The 24091-nt window shown below is 34.5% G+C and overlaps 2 protein-coding genes and 1 pseudogene across 4 annotated transcripts; 1 reads left to right on the forward strand and 2 right to left on the reverse strand.

Moving 5' to 3' along the window:
* Nucleotides 1-1537: 1537 nt before the first annotated feature.
* Nucleotides 1538-2353, reverse strand: LOC125195303 (annotated as a pseudogene).
* A 6555-nt stretch (nucleotides 2354-8908) lies between these two features.
* On the forward strand, nucleotides 8909-10520 carry LOC125195304 (auxin-responsive protein IAA1-like). The gene is made up of 5 exons (XM_048093472.1): nucleotides 8909-8939; nucleotides 9109-9379; nucleotides 9643-9842; nucleotides 9939-10038; nucleotides 10124-10520. Exons 1-5 carry the CDS (start codon nucleotides 8909-8911, stop codon nucleotides 10197-10199), a joined length of 678 nt encoding a protein of 225 aa, XP_047949429.1. The 3' UTR covers nucleotides 10200-10520.
* Nucleotides 10521-12371: 1851 nt separating this feature from the next.
* On the reverse strand, nucleotides 12372-22463 carry LOC125197125 (alpha-mannosidase I MNS4). Of its 3 annotated transcripts, XM_048095831.1 has the most exons (18): nucleotides 22312-22463; nucleotides 21403-21522; nucleotides 21219-21311; nucleotides 20150-20236; nucleotides 19516-19606; nucleotides 18618-18673; nucleotides 17813-17885; nucleotides 17611-17720; nucleotides 17203-17253; nucleotides 16454-16542; nucleotides 16247-16328; nucleotides 16037-16150; nucleotides 14845-14924; nucleotides 14628-14763; nucleotides 14264-14334; nucleotides 14019-14080; nucleotides 13778-13890; nucleotides 12372-13166 (listed from the first exon to the last, which is right to left on the reverse strand). In XM_048095831.1, exons 1-18 carry the CDS (start codon nucleotides 22426-22428, stop codon nucleotides 12900-12902), a joined length of 1812 nt encoding a protein of 603 aa, XP_047951788.1. In that variant the 5' UTR covers nucleotides 22429-22463; the 3' UTR covers nucleotides 12372-12899. The 3 variants fall into 3 exon arrangements, with proteins under 3 accessions (XP_047951788.1, XP_047951787.1, XP_047951789.1); XM_048095830.1 differs by lacking the exon at nucleotides 14019-14080 and having other exon boundaries at nucleotides 13778-14018; XM_048095832.1 differs by lacking the exon at nucleotides 14019-14080 and having other exon boundaries at nucleotides 13778-14018; nucleotides 21403-21527; nucleotides 22312-22433.
* Between the last annotated feature and the right edge of the window lie 1628 nt (nucleotides 22464-24091).

Genomic DNA, 24091 nt, shown 5'->3' on the forward strand with positions numbered 1-24091 from the left:
TAAACAAGAATGGATGGAAGATTAGGAATGGAAAGCATGTGTATAAAGATGAGATAAGAGAGCTACAACCATAGGACCTTAACCAAAAAGATGGAGACAACCCTAGGCAACTTTCATTAGCTCTATCACCCCTTGGCTCCACTACTCAATGGATACACTCCATTGATGCATACCTCTACTTGAATCAATCAAAGATGGAAACAAGCAACCTTCAAGGAAGGAATTGGATACAATCCTCAAAGATGAAACTCTCTAGGGTAGAAATTTTAATTCAGCAAAAATCTAAAGAAAAGAAATGACATCAAGAGGTATTTATACTATGGGTCCAAAAATAGAAAGTTGGCCCACAAAATCTAAAAAAATTGGCATAATCGCCCGGTCGGGCGTTTTTCACATGCCAAAATGCCCGGCCCGGGCGTTTTCCCTGTCCCCGGGCGATTTTCACAAGCGAAACGCCCGGTCGGGCGTTTTTCCCGAAGCTCCCGGCCTTCTCTGCGCGACTTCCGTAAAACCGCCATAACTCCCTCATTCGGACTCCGATTGGGATGTGCAAGATACCCACGCGAAGCTGTTTCCAAGACAAAGACAATGGCGGTAGTTTCATAGCTTTCGGATGTCATCTCAATAGGACAACTTCCAGTTGAATCCAACTGGTCGGCCCTCGTTCTTCAGCACGATCCTCAACTTTGGCTCATCCGTCCTCCTAGGCTCCTCCCGCTTGGATTTTCGAATGAAAGTTGCGAGTCCATCCCGAAGCCGCCTCGTCATGGCTCTCGTCATGGGTCCAACACGTGAGGTCGTATCAGGGACGGAGGGAGTACATAACTGAAATAATATTAGATTTAAAATGTTAAAAGTGTAAAAAGACCAAATTGCCTAAACCCCTCAAAAGGGCATTTTCATACCAAAAAAGCCAAAAGGACCAATTTCGAGATAAACCCTTAGTCCAGGGACTACTGACGATATTTTTGAAGTCCAGGAACTATGGGCGAGATAAACCTATAGTCCAGGGACCATTTTTTAAGTTCACTCGTAAAAATTAAACCAAGAAACATGCACTAAAAGACGCCATTGGAAAATGGAGTATTAAATGATAAAAGGAGATCCTATAAGAGAGCTTACAGAACAAGCACTACATTTAAACTAACAATTGGCCCTATCAATTGATATGGATCTAGATAGCCTCACTCAAAATATCTTTGTGAACTACAAGCAAAATATAGTACCCGGTCGGTGCATGATGGCCCGAACCTGGTGTCAAGACCCGAATTTTGCATGCTGATCTTCCAACCTGGTGTCACGACCCGAATTTTGCACGATGATCTTCCGATCTGGTGTCAAGACCCGAATTTTGCACGTTGATCTTCCGATCTGGTGTCAAGACCCGAATTTTGCACATTGATCTTCCAATCTGGTGTCAAGACCCCAATTTTGCATGATGATCTTCCAATCTGGTGTCAAGACCCGAATTTTGCACGCTGATCTTCCAACCTGGTGTCCAGACCCGAATTTTGCACGCTGATCTTCCAACCTGGTGTCAAGACCCGAATTTTGCACGCTGATCTTCCAACCTGGTGTCAAGACCCGAATTCTGCACTAGTAATCTTTGACTCATCGAGAATGAATGAGTAGCAAACGATAGCGATATCATTGTCACCATGATGATCGAGCCTTTGTCTAGCCGACCCAGAGGGATGCTAAACCGGACCGGAACTTGCTGCCCTTATCTGAATCTAGATTCGGATATGGGTGAAAGGATCTTTGGCAAATACCCAAACCACAGATGCAAATAAGCCAGTGAAAATGCTTCGAGAGTCAAATCCGTTGGGAATATTACATTAGTAAAATTGTAATATGTATGTGGGTTACTTCCACCAACATGGATTCGACCATCGCGAAGCAATATTGCTGCAGTGGTACATTCTGGGGGTCGAGGTTGGGTTCTGAACCTCAAACCTCGACCCAAGTCACCTATCGGATAGTAGACAACCGGCGACAAAACAGGGGTCCGACCGGAGGGCATGGTCTCCATAACCCATCGGGGACCCAGGTCGTTTATCTGGATTCTCCCACAATTGTTGAGAGCCTTTTCAAAATGACCATTATTGGCTTTTGTAAAAGATCTTTTCGGTGCGCCGCCACACACCATGACCTCAGCTGTGCTGGGGTAGTTCCTCGGGTCCCCACCTGGGATGGTCGGGTAGATTTTGGTCACCCTCGAGCTCTTGTGATCGAACATTATTGCTCGATTGTTGGCGAAAATGAACAAATTTCCGTCAACGTTCAAGAACACAAACGGATAGAGATTGTTTTCAAGCCGAGCTTCGTTAGTATGGGCTAGGAATGGAAGATAGTGGGAGTGTCACAACCGCCCTTTCTAGGGTTAATAAATACGGGTTGTTTCAGGCAGCATGTTTTTTCAGGCGATGAACCAAGAAAGGTTTTTAGAGAGATTTAAATGGTGTTGGTAATGTGTGCACGTAAAAAAACGTTCTATTATATTTGAAGATGGTTAATTAAAAACAACATTGTTGTTTTAAAGTATTACAATTTCATGTGACCTTTATTAATTACTACTCCCTTCGTTCTATAGTAATAGAGTCATTTTGCCATTTTGGTACGTTCCATAGTAATAGAGTCATTTGACTTTTTAGTAAAAGTCAACATATTTTTCAACACCTACTTTTCTCTCTCTTACTTTTTTCTATCTTCATCTCTTTACCTTTTTCATTTCCACTTTATTCTCTCTTTACTTTACTAGACTAATCTTACACAATTTTTCTTAATCTTCGTATTGAAAAGAAACGTCTTCATTACTATGGAACGGAAAGAGTACAATAATTCTCATTTTGTCCATTCACAGCCACAAATTTTAGTTAGTGACATTTTTGTGGTTAGGGTTATGATTGGAATTGTAATCCACTGTCACGAGAGACAAGAAATAAATCGATCGAATAATATCCGATCAAAAAGTATGGCCAACATAGATACATAAATCTTTTTAAATTTATAATGGTCCGAGTAACGAATACCCACGGATTTATAGACAATTTATGTATGTTGTCTCATCCTATATTATGGAGTAAATCTGTAAATTCCATTCTTGGACCATGTCAGAAATCATAAAAATAGGATTTAAAAATTATATAAGAATTTGATTTAACTAACAAAAGTGCGAAACTTGATTTGATTTTCAGTTAGTCTATGATTAGAATTACTTTAATAAGTCCAAAAAAGGAGGTTGATATCACAGGGGCATCCATGTGCAATAGGGATCACTTAATATTTTCCCTTCTCAATCACTTATTTTATCCCTCACAAACATAAAATATGATGATAAGTCCCTTACCTATGTTTATAAGGAGTAAAGTAGGAGATGGAATAGAGAAAGTATTAGGTGATCCCAAGTGATTTATGTGGGCTTGCTTTCGTCATTGTGATTATCGGCCAACTAAGATTTGGCTTTAAGATGTGGCATCGGTAACCACAACATGAAGTTGTGGACAAGAAGAAAATAGGTTTAAATTTGGTTGTTATGCCTCGCTATCTTCCTCTGATAAACTCCATCCGTTTTCTAAAAATAGCAACTATTTTTATTTTGGATTGTTCCTTAAAAATAAAAATTTTAAAATCTTTCTATTTTAGGACATGGACCTACAATCCACTAACTCTACTTTCATTACTTTTTCTCTTTTGCTTTCTTACTTTACTCATTTTTCTTTTCATCTCTCTTACTTTACCAATTTTTCTCACTTATTTTATCAATTGTGCATTAAAACCCGTGACATTTTAAATGTTTCTATTTTTTTAATACGGATGGAGTATCTCACACTCGCAATATTTATGTGTGTAAAATTGATAAATTTTATCATAATTCTTTAAAAAGTATTATGCAAAACGAATTAGGGATTAGTATAGCATCAAACCATCTAAAAGTAGTAAAAATAGACACTTTTATAATGATAATAGTAGTATGTACATACAATAAATTACATGAAAACTCACGAATTCGCGAAAAAAGCTTGACTCATATGTAATTAATCTGTATTTTGAGTTAGTTTGTTTGTTGACATGAAGCTTCTATGACAACTAATGATTAGACATATACTCTAATAGATAACTCATAATTATTTAATCTATGTCTAAGTCTAGAAATTAAATACAAATATCAAATATGGAATGCCCTGCCCCTCATAGCATTAACTATGCCCTGTCTCTAATGCCCTTAATAATTAGAAAGTTGTAAAATTAGTATGTGTTGAATGGGGAAAGACACTTCTCCTTAATCCTTATTATTTCATTAAGTTGGGTCATATAATCTCAAAATAGAGGAATTATTTATTTTACCAAACTGCCTCTTATATTATACACTATTTATTAATAATAGTATAATAAGTTTCAAAATAACTTTATTTGCTATTAAAAATACCTAAAATCAATTGATAATCACAAAAATAGGTAGTATTTTATAAATAAACCCATAAATCTCGAAATATTCTATAAAGAAAGCTACCCGGAGTCGAGTAATAAACAAGAATCATATATTACGAAATGCATAATTTAAGCAACTCACATAATAACAATTTTTATTAGGAAAACGATGAGAATAATATTGATTCAATATTATGTATCCAATTATATTCCATGTTTATCATAAAAAAATATTAACTAAATTATTTTACAAAAAGGTTCCGCCCCTGTTTTAGTGGTAGCATTGTGATTTGTAAGCCATGACTATATTATTTTAAAAAAATTGGAAAAGGTCATAGATACTTTAAATAAAGTAATAATAAGACCATCATTATTTAAACTTTTCAAGTGTAAATTTTGGAATATATAAAGAAAAGGAATAGATCGATTCTCCGCGCTCTTGTAATTGTAATCATTTCGAAAGCAGAGAGAATAAACAAATAAAAGAGTATTGTTCCTCAAGGTTTAGACACAAAATAGTATCTTCATAAATTAATCATCTTTGTTTTTCTAAATTGTCGAATAAAAGGACTTTTATAATTAGTCAAAGTTATTCAGTGCTACCAAAGTAATTTCTTGATTAAATAAATCTAATTCACGATTAAAGAAATGTTTGCGAAATAATTATGTTGGGGAATAAAATTTGCTTGTTGCTGGCTTTTTATTATTCTATTCACGGTGAACAACATTTCCTTTGCACCGCGTCTAATTATGGAGATTCCTGTATTAATTGCACCACTAAAAAATTAATCAACGATATAAATACTTAAAGTTAGCCAAATAGTCAGAATAAGTGAAAAATTTATATATTTAGATACTAACAGATCATCATGGTACGCATATATTAGAAATTCTAGATAGCGAGCAAGTGTTATTCATAACATTGAGTCGTTTGATTATATTTTATTTGTTTTTTCCCATCTTTACATTAAAAAACCTTCTTAGTACATTAATGTTAATATCAACGGCCATACATATTGTGATCATATAAGATGGACTAGCGTTATAACTCATCTCATTTTCATATTATTCTCAATCGATTTGTTTTGTACGTACTATGACTGTTTTACTACATATTTTATATAATATAAGCATCATTTACGAATACTATTTTCGTTTGGTTAATTCTAACATCTGAAAATTACATATTGAACCTATCAACCTATATATAGAGATTGAAGGGAAAACAAAATGTGTTATTACCAACTTAATCATTTTTAAGTTGTCAAAAGACGCAAAATAAATTTAGCCCGATATAGTTAATTTACTAAACAACTTGCACGAATTAAATAATTTTTTTCAATTCTAACTTGAAATTGATTTCCAATGTCAGAAAGTACAATTTTTTTTACATACTATCTGAGTTGAACACATATAAGTGTACCTAATAATATGACTTTCCGATAATTTCAACCCAACAGATCAATAATCTACTGTATATTTAAAAATCCTTTAGTTAATTATTGCATATACGTATTCAAAAATCACCCACAACATGATTTAATTGGGGGTGGATCCCCTAGTGTGATATAAATCACAGCATATTGTGATGTGCTCAATACGCACAAATTCATGAACAAAACGCAGACTTCTATCACCAATCTCTTTCTTCATCTTTTTCAATATTTTAATTCTTATTTTTCTCTTTCTTCATCTTTTTCAATCTTTTAATTCTTATTTCTTTCTTGTTTTCTCTTTCTTCATCTTTTTCAATATTTTAATTCTTATTTCTTTCTTGTTTTCATATTACTATATTACTAAATAATGAAAACATTATATTATATTTAGCTCGAAAATATTGCATACTTAATTTTTTTTCTTTCTTAAACAACGAAATTTTGGTAAAATCTGAAAATATAATTGTAGTTATCATTTTTAATAAAATATTTTAAAAAATGATAGCTATAAATTAAGTCATACAGTAGTATTTAAAATTGAATGATAAATATACGCCCCAATTGAATGTTAGTCAAATCATCAAATATATAAAATATGAAGTATTAAAAGAAAAAATCAAGGGTAACATATTTTTGAGATAAGTATTTTATTTCAATTATGATAACTATAATTAATAGTACAACTAATATTTAAAACTGAAAGATAAAAATATGCCCCATTAAAAATTATTCAAATCCGAAAGAAAAAATGTAAATCAAATAATCAGATATGCAAATAATTAACAACGAAAGAAAAAAAAATAGCATAAAAATTAGAATGAATATGAAATGAGCATATCTTACAATGCTTTTTAGTAATATGAAAACAAGAAAGTAAGAATTAAGATATTGAAAAAGACGAAGAAAGAGAATGGTGATAGAAGTCTACGTTTTGTTCATGAATTTGTGCGTATTGAGCACAACACAATATGCTGTGTTTTATACCACAGTAGGGGATCCACCCCCGATTTAATTACCTAACTTATTTGGTTATAATAAAAACTTATTCAGTCGTTGAATTATGAATCATAGCGAACCATCAAGTGAATTACCCAACCACCAATCTCTACTAGCTAGCTAGGGTTTGGTTGTAAAATAATTTTTTTCTGAAAAGAAGAATATTTATTATGTAGACTGAAGGATTATTTTTTTGTCATAAATACGTACAAAAGGTCAGGTAGAACGATTTATGTGTTGGAATTGAGTCGGTTAGTGGGCCATCACAATTCACACAGGCTAATAGGATAGTTAAATTTATTTACCATTAGGCTAAACATATAATGAATGTATATGTGTATATTAGAGCATCCACAGCAGTGCATTTTTTACCGTCCGTCCGTCCGTGCCAGCGGCAAGGACGACCTCGTCTGCCGCTGCGAGTTGTTCGTCCGTGCCGCTGAGTAGCCCTACGTGACGTCTTCCTTGCCGTTGGCAAATTCGAATTTTCTTTTTTAAAAAAAAAAATCATAAATAATTCAAAATAATACTAAAAAATAAAAAAAAAAATATTTTAGGATTCCCAAAAAATAGAGCCGTTTATGGAAGTTTTTTTTGGATTTTTGTGATTTTTTTTTAATCCCAATATCATCTATAAATACACACATTTATCATCCACTTTTCACATCAAATTATCTCTTATTCATACTTTTTCATAGTAAATCATCTACATCTTCCTCTCTCACCCAAACTCTCTCTAAAAAATTCAAAAATGGATTTCACCAATCTCATTGCGGAAGCGGAGCGCGAAGAACAAGAATATTATGAACAATATCGTGTCGCCTAAGAAGCCTATGTCGCCGCCAATTCCCCGCCCCTCCTCCTCAACCAACTAGAGCAAAACGTCGCTACATCCCTCGTGATCGAGAGGGAGCCCATGAAAGGCTCGTTGCCGACTATTTTTCCAACCAGCCGCGGTATCCAGAAAATTACTTTCGGCGCCGTTCTGCTTTTGGCGAGGAATTCCTTCGGGCACCAACCACCGACGATTGTCAACGGTTGCTTCATCTTCACGAAACGGTCCACGGTTTTCCCGGTATGCTAGGCAGCATTGACTGCATGCATTGGAAGTGGAAGAATTGTCCGACTGCTTGGAGGGGGCAACACTTAAGCGGCCACAAAGGTGGCGGCCCAACGCTTATCCTTGAAGCGGTCGCCAACTACCGCCTATGGATTTGGCATGCATATTTCGGTGTTGCCGGATCCAACAACGACTTGAACGTGTTATATTCTTCACCACTCTTCGATGATGTTTTGAATGGTGTAGCACCGGTGATCGACTTCACCGTCAACGGAAATGCATACCACATGGGTTACTATCTCGCCGATGGTATCTACCCAAGGTGGTCGACTTTCGTAAAGTCATTCAGCAATCCACAAGAGCAAAGACGGATTCTTTTTGTGCAACGTCAAGAGTCTGCTCGGAAAGACGTCGAAAGAGCTTTTGGTGTCCTTCAAGGCCGATTCAACATTGTGAAGTCCCCTTCTCGGCTTTGGTACGTTAAAAATATCGCCGACATCATGTACACGTGTATTATCTTGCACAATATGATTATAGCTGACGAAGGACCGATGGCGGCTAACTTTTACGACGAGGATGAAGCCGGAAGCTCAACCGCGAGGTCTCCCCCACGCCGAGGTGTGCATACGACGGTGAACGAGAGGATCGAAAGAAGACATACAATGAGCGATACAAGAGCCCACACTGAGCTACAAAAAGATCTAATCAATCACATTTGGGAAAAATTCGGCAACGAGTAGTGCGTCTTTTTAATTTTATTGATTTTAATTGTGTAATTTTTAATTTTTAGGATTTTAATTGTGTAATTTTTAATTTTTAGGATTTTAATTATGTAATTTTTAATTATTTTGTAATTTGTAATAGTATTTCGGATATTTTTAATGTATTTTAATATTGTGGAAATATTTTTATTTAAATTGAACAATAGAATGGTGGGACTCTTGAGCTTGTCCTAAGAGTCCGGATGGGGATGCTCTTAGCATTAATGGAACTGGTTTTTGGAATAGTTGAAACGGGTAATTGAATTCACCTGCTTGAATTGGAAATATCGAGGAATCTTGTTAAAAGAGTATTCTATTCCAAATCAAGACGACAAAATTAAAATAAAAAGGTGAAAAAGGGAATGTTCACAATTTCACATGGGGTGCACCAAATGGTGAGTTCTCAAAAAAGTCTTCCATCTAGGTGGCTGGGCTTGTCCCCTCCACACTCGACATTCATATTCATGCACCCACAACCACCTTTCCTCTCCTCGCCCTCTTATATACTCTTCCTTTCCTCATCTCTTACCTTCAAAATCTTCAACTTTAATTAACATCCACATATTAATCATGCTTTCCCATCTTAATTTGGAAGCCACTGAGCTCAGATTGGGCCTCCCCGGCTCCATTGACGACGTCCCTTCCACCAACAAGAGACCCTCGCCCGAGGACCATCAAACTCCACCCGCGCCTAAGTAAGTTCATTCATTAAGTCTAGGGGTATTTGCTCGTAAATTTTTACAATGCGATATGATTTTGCAATCAATAAAGATTCTAATTTATATTAAAACAAGCTATGTGAGTAGTAATATTTATTGAAGTCTAGTTGGTTGCAAAATCAGAACAAATGAAAATTAAGTACTAATTAACTCGCGGTATAGGAATTTCCAGACAAATAACCCTTGTTTTTATTTAGTTGCTATGTGATGTTATGACTAATAATTGGATGGATGTGCAGAGCGCAGATAGTGGGGTGGCCACCGGTGAAGTCATACCGGAAGAGCACAGCCGCGGCGAAGAATGAGGAGGCGGAGAGTGGGATGTATGTGAAAGTGAGCATGGATGGAGCTCCTTATCTAAGAAAGATTGATATCAAGCTTTACAATGGATATTCCCACCTGCTTACTGCTTTGGAAGACATGTTCAAGCTCTCTATAGGTATATATTTTCTCATCATTATATATAATATCAAGAATTTTGGATTTCTCTATAGGTATGTAAATATTTTTTGATCGTTTAATTTTGGATGATCAGGTGAATATTCAGAGAGGGAAGGCTACAAAGGGTCGGAATATGCGCCTGCCTACGAGGATAAAGATGGCGATTTGATGCTCGTTGGAGATGTTCCATGGGAGTAAGTTCCCTCACTTTAGATATATATGAATGTTAATTGATGAATTAATGGAATATGCATGCTGATTATGATGAGGATTTTGCAGAATGTTCATGTCTTCTTGCAAGAGACTGAGGATCATGAGAGGAGCGGACGCCAGAGGTTTGGCTTCTGCTCAATAGTTGACGATGAAGTGCGGCCTAGTTGATAAGGCGCTTCCGTTTGATCAATGTTTTATGATCATGTAATGTTTTGTGTTTTTGAATTGAAAAAAAAAAACATATATACTTAGGTGTAGAGGAATACTGAGAGAATACATACTATATATCTTCATTGTTTCGAGTTGGGTTTGTGTTTTTTCGATCATATTGTGATGCAATATGGTTGATATTGTTGCTCAATTCTAGTTTTTCTTGAATAGAATTCTGGATTCTATTTTACATGTATTGTTGCTATTATCCACAGTATCTGAGGTTGAGGCAAAATTTGTTCTTCATTTTATATCTGATGCTTGTTCTAATTTAGTTCTTATTGTTATGTTATCACTCCATATATAACATGTTTGATAAGATAGTAATACCAAGATAGAGAATTATATTTGAACATTTTTAATTGTTTGATATCATATTTATGCTTAACTCAAAGCCCAATGTAAGACAAGAGTCCGTCTCATCTTGCCAAAATTATAACTTTAACTATATTTACATAACCCACCAGTTTGTCAAGTGAAGCCACTGTTACTTAATAATACTATACAAATTTAGATAATTCTTTTCTATCAAACAACAATGAAAAAAATCTTATCTCTGCATATCTAGACATAAAGTCCGTATTTATTAGCTTGTTTTACGTATCTTCTCATATCTCAACTTTTTTATCAAATACTCACTCCGTCCGCGAATAGGAGTCCCGTTTTTCCATTTTAGTCCGTCCGCGAATAGGAGTCTCGGTTCACTTTTACCATAAATGGTAATAAGGTCCCACCTTCCACTAACTCATTTCACTCACATTTTATTTAAAACTAATATAATACAAGTGGGACCCCTATTCCACTAACTTTTTTCCACCCACTTTTCTTAACATTTTTTAAAACCCGTGCCGTCGACAAATGGGACTTCTAATAACGGACGGAGGGAGTAGGTCCTTAATGTTTGTCTGTCAATCCGATTTCTAGCCTTTAACTGCAGTCTGCAAATGATATGTAATATATTTAATATCTTCTCCACCTAATTACATTATTACATATGCATATAATAGAGGACATGCTTTATTAATTTGATCTCTTTTCGATACGCGCAGTACATATCACATACCTAATTAAAACAAAGAATTTGATATTTGTTGGGTAAAGTTCGACCTAACCTAACCAATAGAACATTTTTATAGGAAAAAGTATCTCAATAAAGCTAGATCGTATCATTTCACAACAACAATAAAGAACAAGATCAAGAAAAAATTCCATGTGATGAGAACGTACTCGAATGGATATTATATATTTGTGGGAGAGACAGTATCCAAAGTAGTTCCAAATGAAAAACGATTATGCTAGGTTATTGGCAAGCATGAGAAATTAATAGTGTCACTATAAGATTCTTTTTAAGCAAAGGAGAAAAATAATTTGTGCTTTGTAGACTTTTGAATATTGAAATCATGGTGCAGATTGTATAAGATTCGAAGTACATATTTGGAGCCCTGTGCTACAAAAGCTATTTTCTTTTAACTTTATTTTCCTTGAAAAGATGCATTATATAAATAAATATATTGTACTAGTATCTTTGAGGTATGTGTCATGTATAAATTTGTTAACTTGAGAATATTACACATGTTTCAACTTTGGAAAACAACCCGACACAAAGCCACAGTGTAATTAGATTATGATTCTAAAATCCTCAGCTTCCAATCTTTATATATTCTATATGAAAAAGAATGCAAGTGGGAATAATCTACTATTTGAGTGTTTGTATTTAGACATTTGTTTTCACTAAGATTAGCATACATGAATAATAGGTCTTCATAACTCTAACTCTGTTTATTTAGTCTTCTCCCTTTGACCTGTCACAAAAACTTGGGTGCACGCAGGTAAGGTCATCCAGACCCAACTTGAACCTGCCCTATGACCCCAACTCGTGGCTTATTTTATAAAACTAGTAGTAACACTTATTATCAAGAAAAATAATTGCTCCATTACTTCGCCTGGAAAATAACTCTCTCAAGACAAGAACGAAAGCACCCGACACGAGCAAAGAAAGCGCAACCCTAGACCCTAGACATTGAGGATGCGTCCATTGTCACGGTTTCCTTACTCTAATTAACTTATACCATGGATTCAATCTTCACAATAAATTGGCACATAATTTCAAGGAACAAGGCAAAAATGATGATTACATTTCATTGACAGATATTGATTAGATAGATACACAATTCAACTAGGATACTGAACAAAAAAAATGACATTGAACCATATCAGCTAAGGTATTTTTAATTCAGATAAAGCAAAGCAAAATTAAGGTTAGATCGCCTTTTAACTATGTTGGTCTATCTTATACAGTTGAAGCTTAACTCCTATCTGCGAGCACATGTATTCATAAGATTCTTTTGAGCACCAAGTGTCCTATGTACGGTCCGCAACATTTTCACTATCAATTTAAATAGCATGTAGTATACATACATGGTATAGCAGGTTGTTGATAAGAGTTTGAAGGTCAGTATCTTTCACCAGTGAGATAGGAGTGTGTTCAACGTCAGCTTTTCCAGCTTTCATAGAAGTCGACTTTGTGCCAGATAGCCAAGTCTAAACCACCTTACTGAAGCTCTCCAAAGGCAACGCGACGTTCACGCTGGCTTAAGTTAAGCATCTTCAAAGTTGACAATACACCACTGAATCACACCTCCTCCTTGCTTGTTACATTGACGATTTGTGAAGTTTCATCGTCTAGCTGTGGTGCTCTCTGATCCTCCCTGGGTTTATGATCATCATCAGCATCTGAAGCTGGAGAATCAGAACTTTGATTTGAAACCATCAAGGCTGTTGAAGAATTTTGAACCACAGTATCCGGCTCTGTGCTCGATGACTCCTCCCCAGGACTATCATCAGAAGCAACATATGATATACCGTACCTTTGCGCATGAGTTAGTCCAGGACAGTATCCCTGTCATGAATGGAGCGAAAAGAATTGTAGCCGAATTTAGACTTGTCAAGAAAACAGATCAATACAGAAAGTGTGTATAAGCTAAGGCAGGCTGCATGGCCAATATGAATAAGGGTGATGCAGTATTGGAAGAGTTATATTTTTGGTTTTATTTATTTCCTAGTTAATATAATTAGTAGATGGAAAAATATTAGAAGTAATTGTTTTTCCTACTACAAATTAGGTTTTCCAACTTTGCTTATTTTCCTTTTAGTTATTGTCCTTCTAGTTTTATTTTCCATAAGTTTAGGATTTCCCTTTGCCTATATAAAGGCCTCATTGTTGAACTTAAAAGACAGACTTTGATCATATATTTTGACATTGAGTTTTATACTCTCAAGTTCTCAATTTAGTTGAGTTCTTTTTATCTACCAGTTCAGTCATTAAGAGTTATATTTTTGGTTTTATTTATTTCCTAGTTAATATAATTAGTAGAAGGAAAAACAATTACTTCTAATAATTTTCCATCTACTAATTATATTAACTAGGAAATAAATAAAACCAAAAATATAACTCTTCCAATACTGCATCAAAGGGTGTGTCGAAAGATGCACACGGCACTCCACACTGACCTTGATCAATCCTGATGCGCGTGATTTTCGTGAATCAGAGCGTGATAAAATCTTTGCATCTGTGTTTGTAAGAGATTCTGAAATATTTGTGGTTGAAGAGTCCCTTGCAGCTTCTGAAAAGAAGGTTTCTTGTCTCAAGTTGCTGCTTCTACAGTATGCTCCAAGATAGCTACAATGTTCACTAACTAAAGATACTTGCGGAGTGGCCGGAAGCAAGTGGCCTTCGGTGCTAAAGATGTACCTGTAGATGGGGATAGATGGCACCAAGAGAGCATTGGTAAAAGTCTCGGATATTTTTTACTCCTATGAAAAATAACTCGGCAATGATAAGATGTTAATGTAGGAGTTTAAGGTCAATCACTTCATGAATAACCATTGCAGTTGAATGTCAGTATGTAAACGTGTAAATAGAAAAGCTACAATAAACTCAAGAGCATGAATTAGTAAATAAGTTGAAAACAGAAGTAGTTGTCGTCACCAACTTACGGGTATGGGCCATTCTCAACCAAGTTATCTGGACCAGCAGCCAAATCAAATAGCAACCACAGGTATTTGACCTAAAAGAGTTATTGCTAATTAAATTCTAAATGAATGTGAGAGAATAGATGTGTTGAGCATGAAAAAAAACAAAACAAACAATACGCAGAAAGCATGCTTTGTCACATGCAAAGCTGAGAGGGTGGGGTTAATTATGATTGGAGATTCACACTGAAATGAAATGAATTTTAACTCAGTTTTTCTTCTCTTTAATACTTAATTCACAGTATTTGCCAACCTACGTTATGTACTAATCAAATTTTCTAGGAAAAATAGTAACATGACATTTTTATGGAAACCCTGGATGACTTACAGTCTCAGCCAAAAAGAAGCTTTCCATGTGATCTTCTTGCTGATGAAACTCTACATCTGAAATATGACAATATCCACAAGTGCATCGAGCGGCGTACTGCAAGCTAGCAAGCATGTCCCTTCCGGCATCGAGAAATCTAAGCATAATTGGATGGTTGCATTTTAGTAAAAGAATTTTCCAAAGATCCATACATATTTGAAGAAACACAAAAGCAAACCTGGGGTTTCGAGTAGCTTTGTAAAGCCAATATGTACTTTCTATTAATTCAGGACGCAGCGGATAACTTTTCTGACCTTGCTGGTTGATGTCATTATGAAAAGATGAGAAAAATACAGGTCACAGAAGCCAAGGGAAAAATAGAAACCATCAAACAGATAAGGCAAACCCCACAAAACTGGGATATATTAACCCAGTGAACAATCTTAACAAGGTCCTTGAGTTTATCTGGCACATGCCTAACAAAAATCTAATATAATGAAAAGTCTCGAGAACCTCAAAAAAAACATATTTGTGTAGTAATTCATACCAAATCCAATTCTACTTTTCTCAGCCTTATGGAGGACCAGAGATGGACGAATGATGGCACCACAAAGTGGAGCTCAACTGACTGTACAACTCAATGACTACTCACAAATTCTGCCTCCAAATACATGAACTTTCAAAACTTCAATTGTTCTGATTCACAAAATTGATGTCGAGGCATACGTACTAAACAATGCAGTTGGATGTTTACGCTGTTCAGCTAGTCATGATAACATTAATTTTCAACCTCAGCTAGCCATTACATTAATTCGTCGCAAAGCAACAACCATGTGAAAACCAGAACAATTAGAATTTCATGTATTTGGAACTAGCCATACAGCATGCTAGTGACAGTCTTATACCAAAAGGAAATTGAAAATTAACAATCTAATTTGAGCAGCACATTAGGCATACCAGAGAGAAACAAATTATTTGATTTGATCAGCCACTTAATATTAGTACAAAAAACATGTTTTCTCAGGCGCACACACATGACTTTCAGAATCAAACCAACCACAGATAGACCATCAATTCTTAACTTTGCTTCATGTAAGGGAACATGAGCAGTGAGAAACAGAAACAAGTCCATCATTCTATAGAGTCACAGACATAGCACAACCTACACGTAACATTTTCTAACAATATGCTACTAAATTCAGCAATTATGCCTAAAGAGACAAACAAGCATTGGCTTTCTTTAACCATTTGGCATAACTTACATGGAAATGAATAAGAAAATAGTGGCGGATCAGATAGGCTTTATGGATTTCAGAACTTTGAATCGAGAAAGTGATTAAGCGGATAATCAATACATAGAAATAAAAGAAGGAAACTCTGAAACCCGATCCTCAGTAAAGTTCAAAGACCATGATAAACAAGTAAACTACCTGAACTTTAAAAGTGGCCAAATTAAAACCTTCTGGAGTGAAACCATATCTTTTCCAGACACTAAAGAAGGCAGCATGAGTTTTTATTGCAGGCTCGATATCCCCAGCCAGAACCTTACACAATTATCAAGAGCAGTTTACATATATAAGATTAAAAAATTACAACTTGGTACTGAGATAAAAACAACTTAGAAAAATAAATAAATCTACCTGAAGGCCAGGCCAAAATGCTTGCAGGCTATTAAATAATGGCCAAACAAGGGCAGCAGAATTCATATTCACCTCCACATACCTATGGATAATGACATTGATAAGGCATTATTTTCAATTAATTAAGAAGGTGAAAAGAAGAGTCAATCAGTTGAACAAGGCTGAGGAATATGCAATTAGGACAAAATGGTCAATGAATTTACTGACCAAGGATCATTATGAAGATATAGCATTGCAGCCCTATAAGCTTCTTGGAAGATGAAAAGGTACTCTTCATCTCCAAACAATATATAAGCCTGAAATTAATTATATAATTGTTAGAAAAGGGAAGGACTAAACAGTATCTATCAAAGAAACATCTTAACATAAATTTATCACAGGGTTTGATATATTATAACAAAAAAAAGGAAATTTTGTTCAAAAGGTGAGATACAATATATTCCTAACTGCTTAAAATAATCGTATCTGCATTAAGTTGACTTTTACATATAGACAACATATTACTCTATGTTTGGATCTGAAGATAAGAAGTTGAGAAATTATGAATGATCCCAAACCGTAGGTCAAGATAAACCAAGCTAGAAGGAAACAGTGTAGAAGCCAAAATTGACCTAACAAAATAAAGCAATTTAAAGCAAATATGAAGTCTATAAAATAAATCTAGGACCATCTCCCTACATTTGTCTAAAAGTAAGCAATGCAGATTTTCAAGCATAATATAACTAGATTTTCTACCAATAGCTTAATGGAATACAAAACTTTTTCTTAAAGAAAAGGTTAGTTTTTTTATAGATTTCTCTTGCAAAAAGTTTCAGAATTCACAAGGATTTTTAACATGATGTAGGCACGGAAAAATCACCCTGCAAATAAGAGCTAAAGAGTATATTTGAAGTAGCTTACATACAATTATTATTATTGCAATGCAGATTTCAATTTCCAGCAATAAAACAACTCACCTTGAGTAGATATTCATAGAAAGAGTCTATACTGGTTCCTATTCCAGCATCCTACAGCTCAACGGAGAAGATAAGAGGCAAAATTAGCCCACATCCAGTCGTGACAACAAAACTTTCCAAACAAAAGCATTCTTCATCTATATTTATAAACAACCTACACATATGATTTTCTTAATATGACAACCTTTCATATAAAATGAAGTATTCTTTAATGGTATATGTCTTTGTTCTATATGGTAGTACTCTTCATTTGTTATGATTGTGTTACCTTACAGAACAAAGACATACAACCATTAAATATTGATACTTCTGTAAGTATTACTTATCATACTATTTTACAATGTTTAACTACAATCCTTTAACAATTTATTTTTTCTCCTATCAGAAAGTTACTAGGTTAAAAATGACCTTTTGAGTCCATTCTCCAGAAAAAACATCAATGTGAGCACCAACTAAGTTGATTCTTGAACGGCGTGCCCATAGTCCTAGCACTGCATTCTTCGTGACTTCCTCAAAAACTACCCACAACAAGCCAAGCATTGAAAAGTTAGCACCACACAGAAACAAGGTTAAATTCTGAGATCCAAGTCTGTCTGACTTAATCTCTTACTTGGATCATTTGTCAGACGGCTCAGCATCCCAAATTCCAATGTCAGTGTCCCACCACCGGCTGTTGATGTAATCTACACAGGAGAGATCTTTTATATCATTCAAAGCCTCATAGAGACAAAAATATTTCTAAACAATCATTACAAAATGATTAATATAAGATAAAACCAGAAAATCTGTTACAAGCACACAATTAGACCTCTGATCGATACTTCATGGCCTGAATTCATTTTTTATGTGTCAGTGTATGAACTATCAAGGTTTTTTAAATCTGTTTTTCAACTAGGATTATTGGACAGTCAATTACATTGAACGATAGAACCATAAGATTAAAGGCATGTCAGTTTATATACAAATAATAGATATTTTAATAAAGTACTCTTAATAGTTAAAATCCACACAATTTACTGAATAGATACACACAACAATCTCATTAGATATTGTCCCAAAAAAGTTATAATAGTTCCATTAACTAAAACATCAAAGCAACTGGAGAAAAGTTGGCCGATAACTGGTGCCCTAGTTGACAAACCCATTACTCTTCAGTCATTATTCATATCATTTTCACCTTAGGAATTAGGATTACAAGAAATTTAGACATGTAATCCTTTGAAACCATTGAACTAACAAAAAATACTAACATGAATTGGGAGGACAAAGAATCAAACATTAGCAAGTTGAACGACATCGATGTCAATAATGTGGTCCTAAATGAATAAGCAGAATTTCTCTCTCTTATAATGATTTACTACTTAAGTAAAAAGATAGCACATTAACAGGGTTAAGAGAATACAAAGAGGCTTTGCCTTGCTTTCGTTTTCATCTACTCCATGCATTAAATTTACTGACCCAAAAGGGATTCCTGCAGCAAATATTATACATGAACATCAGCAAATTCCTACACAATACACATGCAAAAAGATGGAGGTTATCATCATAAAGCAAATAAACTTAGATCTAAAATCCTCCAACCAATGAAAATCTCACATAGCACATAGTGGTTTATTAACTAAAGAGACAATAGCCAGTAAATTACTGAACTTTGACCAAATTGGTTTTACACTCCAAATGCTGCCCTCATATTCAAAAAAATTCCAATTTTAGTTAATTATGAACAATTTCATTCGATCATGAAGAGTTTTAATCTCAGTCAAAAACAACGATGTTTGGTACGTAAGCCGGCCAATTTAGCCACCTCGGATTCTCAGGCGGACGTGAAAGCATCAAATTTGGTTGAAATCTAATCATTAGAAAAATTAGATCAAATTGAAAGATCAGTAATTGAACGACAGATCGTTAACGTGGAATTTTAAGCTGGTGTGCAAAACCATAATTTGGTCAAAGTGGTCATTTGCATGTTATTAACCCTTATACAAATAACCACATCACTGAAAACAACAAACAACATGAACCAGAAAGAAACTGAATTAATTCTCATCAGCGATGTAAATTACACCAAACAGCCATATCAAACAAAAATGGATCAAATTGATCAATCCAGCTTCAAAATATTATTAGTTAGAATTACGTGCAAGTACATAAATTTGTCAGTATTTTACTAGGGAAGTTGAGTAACAGCATAAAATCAAGCATCTATCCCACACTCCCCCATCAAGGAGAATTAGCTATATCAATCTTATGCATCTACCATGTTAAAGTCAAGGAACTCGTTTATGCTTAAAAGCCAACACCCATTGATAATACCTGTAGGAGTATCAAACGCAGGCAACATTCTACGAGCTAAATCCTCAGCCAAATGAAGCAACTCATCCTCGTATGAGGGTATTCTCATGCCCTAAACAAGTAAGAATCGATTAATAATAATAATATCAGTAGTTTTTCGATACTAATGAAGCCTATATCATAAATTCATAGTACAACTTTTTGAAGCAATTAGGCATGAAGCGAGACTACAATACACTCTTCTCTATTGGAAAAGAATTCACAGGTTGCAAAGAACAAGGATATCCAAGGATTATCTGATTAAGAGCATCAAGACAAAATACTGCATGTGATATATAAGCATACAGCCACTAGTGATAAACTGCAAGGCATCCAAGCATACTTAGAATAGCACGATTAGGAAAATTCAAAAAATTTATGCTTTTGTATATGGGCAATTCCACCTAATTCCATTGTTATGACTTTTTACATGGTTTTCCATTACCTCCTAAATAATGCTGAGGTGGATGAGTGAAATGAGATGACTACATACTTACATGAGGATATGATGATGCATAGAGAAGAAATAGTTTCTCCATCTGAATACATAAATATCTAGCAAAGATATGCACTATACACAAGAACAACAACAAGGATCATATGCCGATGAATATACCGTGTTATAATCACTTGCAATAAGATGTGCAGAAAGAAGGCCTCCAAGTATCCTTATTGTAGTCTCAAAGACCGAAACTGTTTTATTCTGCAAAACAATATATTAATACCAAATTTTAGCTAGGAACTTCTTTAAGAACCAATCAACCAAATCTGCCACGAGATGAACAAATTTAGCACTCAACTTCAAAATGACTGCTAGAGTTAACTCCAAATAGAAGCTAGGAATTTACTTTTCAATAACCTAATATGAAACAAAATCAACGTATCTTAGAAATCAACCTTTAAGTGACTGGAAAAATAGTTCGGAGCTGTCAGTCATTTCCATATAACTTTCTCCTAGCATAACTGAGAGACTAATATAGTACTCCCCCCATCCCACAAAAGATGTCACACTTGTGGGACGGCACGGGATTTTAGGAGGTTTTGTTTTGTGTGTTAAATGGAGAGAAAAAATATAATTTTTATATTTATGTGAGACAGAACTTTTTCCAAAAATGGAAAAGTGACATCTTTTGTGGGACAAACTAAAAAGGAAAGTGTGACATCTACTATGGGATGGAGGGAGTAAAAGTCAATAAAAGAATTATAATTAGAATATCATGAATTCATGACAATGATTACAAAGTCACTATATCGCTTTAAAGATAATGAGAATAGAAAGTATAATTAAAGTTAATAGTAAAAGATAAGCTAATACATTTAGTTATGTACCCCAACCCCACCTCTCCACGAAATAACACACATACCAACTGAAGAAAAAGGGTAAGCGAATGAAGAGAGACTGAAGAAAAAGTAGAAGAATACTCCAAAGAACTTGTAAGTGCATATGTTCATTTCAGATATACAAATGAAAGAAATGCTAGATCTAGAAAATTCAATCAGTACATAAAATGCAACATAGAGTACCAATGTACCATATTGACAGGTCTCCCAGTTAGCTAAGAACAAAATTTCACAGATAAAAGCATGCTCAGTTATATGATTTTAAGTTTGGGTCAACAGGTGGAAAATTTAATAGCATAGGTTTGTTCAATTTCATGCAAAACAAACACAAAATCTGTACTCACAATATCAAATCGAAGATTTTTACCAATCCATTCAACAGATGCAGAAAAGTTCTCTCGGTCACCAAGCAAAGCCAGTGTGTCCAATGAATCAATCTGAGTTACAAAACATGAGATTCCAAAAGGTGTACACATAAATTTAAAATACATTATGACCATTGAGCAAATCAAGAGTCATTGTGTTCACCAGTGTTAATGCATATCCTCCAAGTGTATCTTCCCCTCCACACGATAAAGGCTTCAATTCATCATGTGGAAATGCATGCTTCATGTATCCACCAAAGGCATGATAAAACATTTCGCGCACCTAAACTATCCACATTTATTGGATTAGTGACCGAGACCACGCCAGCGACATAAAACTAACTTGAAAGTGAAAAAGGATGCAACTGTACTAAATATAGAAAAGCAGGAAGGTTTCCCCAAATCAACAAGAATTCTTTTCTTTTTTTCAGAAGAAATTTCATCCTCTGCAGTTACACATGCATATGGAATCAAATGTGGTTGATCCTTTGAAACTATTAAAATTCAGGAAACCCAAATGCAATTAAATTGACATACAAGAAATCCACAATTCAATATACAGATGGTTTTACTGCTTGATAGTACATACAATATTCAAAAACTGAAAAAAAAAAAAACACAGCAATCCACAAAAGAAAACAAAGATTATTCACCCAGACACAAAATTTCCTTAACAAAAATACAACTAGATAATTTAATTGAAAAGCAAATTCACCAAAATTTGTACTATTAAACTGAAAAATATTTTGCAAATGAGCTGCAGCCCTCCACCATTCCTTCAAACCTCATTTAGTCCCTCGCATAGTGGAATAAATCAAACATCATTATCCAATAGTTCACCAAGTTCACAGCAAAATAAAACCATCGAGCAAGAAATTCACATTACAGTAACCTAAAGCCTTTACTGCCGTCGTTTACAATAACCCTCAACTCAAACCACAACAATTCATATGGAAACCCAAGCAATCCAGCCATAGAACAGCTTTGCATAGTAAAAGTTAGCTTCTTTAGGCAGATGGCTATTTAACTATCTCAAAAATAAAAATGAATCCGAAATTGATGAGTGGGTGACCTCATCTCTGAGATGCTTGGCCTCCTCCTTAGTGACGCCTTCAGATAAAATCTGACATATAAAAAGATCAGAAAATAGCAGGAGAATCAGCGGTAGAGTCTTGTTTGCAGAACCCATAGATCTCTAGTGTGTGTGACTGTGTGAGTTACGAGAGCGGATGCCTGTAATTTGGCTTTGTCCAGCACTGGGTTCAAATCGAATATACGAATTTTAGTGGGGCTAAATTGAGAAGAATCAGTTGCATATAAATATGTTAGTTAATCTATCAAATTTAAATAATAATATTGGTAAAATATTTAAATTATTAATATTTTATTAAAAACATCCTCACTAAGAAATATAATAATATATAGTTAGCTGTTTATTACTACTACTTTGTAACCAATTTCACCATCTAGGATATTTTTTTAACTATGTAATCCGTGCTTAGTAATCAATATTCAATATACATGTTTTTTATATAAAAAATTCTAAGTTGCATTTTTAAGAGCACTTTTATGCTTTCATTTTAGGTCATATCAACGTAATTGTTTGGTTAAATATTTCTTAAAAATATTGGAATACTCTGTATACAATGATATTCGTTCTTCATTATGCATAACTTGATGTATATTTTCTTTACGGTTTTTTCAGCTGTGGCTTGTCGAAAATTTAAAGTTGTGTATTTTTCATTGTGTAAAATAATTTAATGTGATTTGTTCGATATTTTACCATGTTAATTGTGTTTCACATTCACTATTATATTTATTCAAATGTTTTTCTCTCCTCTTACATACCATCAAATTTGAAAATTTAATACTCCATATACTTTGACTAGTTGGCGTTTTAGGATATTTTAAGGTTGATCGTGTATTGAACCTTAAACCAATTGCAAAAAAACGTAAATATAGTTTTAGAAGCAAAATTGCGATAAACGTAAATATGATATGTATCTTTTGATGTCTTTTTTTTTTCCTTGATATCACGTAGTTTTAGTTATACTGTAATTCAGTATACCGCAAAGTTTGACACAATAATGATATTTTCCAGACAACGATACTCAGTATGGTATTAATATACGATCTATTAATAAAGAGAAAATCAATATCAATATGAATACAAATAAAATACGTAATTTATACTAACCAAACTGAGCTATGATATGCCAGTGTGTATGTAAGTCATGGTTTGATTTGCTCTCATTTCAACGGAGTTTGTGAAGTCCCATCTTTCTAAATCAGTCCTTGTCCTTGAGGGATTGTTTATGTGTTTGTGAGAATTTGGAAGATGAGATTAGTATTTGGTTGATGAAGGAATACGGAGATGAGACATCTCTTGGACAAGGGATTTATGATCCGCAGAGCTGATTTAGAAGATGGAGTAGAGTTGGGGTGTGTTTACCCTCTCAAAGTATCTAAAGATGGTTGCATCCTGATGCAATGTGGATTCCAAACAGACTAAAACCATCAGAACAATTAATCTGCTAACATCAGGTTTTCCTGCGCAATCCCGAGCTTTCTTTCTCTCAAGGCTTTTGCAATCGTTCTGATTTGTTAGTGAATATTAGAGATAAAACTACTAATCATAACATGTAATGTAATGTATTTACCTCTATTTATTTTCTGATAACCCCTTCCTATCTGTTTTTTCTTTGTTTTATGTTATCCTGAGTTATTCTATTTTAAGACATTTTTTGTGCAAGCCAAATAGTTTAGGATTTAATCCTAAAATTGCCCCAAAATTTTCTTCAAGAGACCATGGAGTGATGGACGATGGTGTCGGAGTTAAATCCTACTAAGGT

This window comes from Salvia hispanica, chromosome 6 (genome assembly GCF_023119035.1).
Source record: "Salvia hispanica cultivar TCC Black 2014 chromosome 6, UniMelb_Shisp_WGS_1.0, whole genome shotgun sequence".
NCBI classification, from domain to species: domain Eukaryota; kingdom Viridiplantae; phylum Streptophyta; class Magnoliopsida; order Lamiales; family Lamiaceae; genus Salvia; species Salvia hispanica.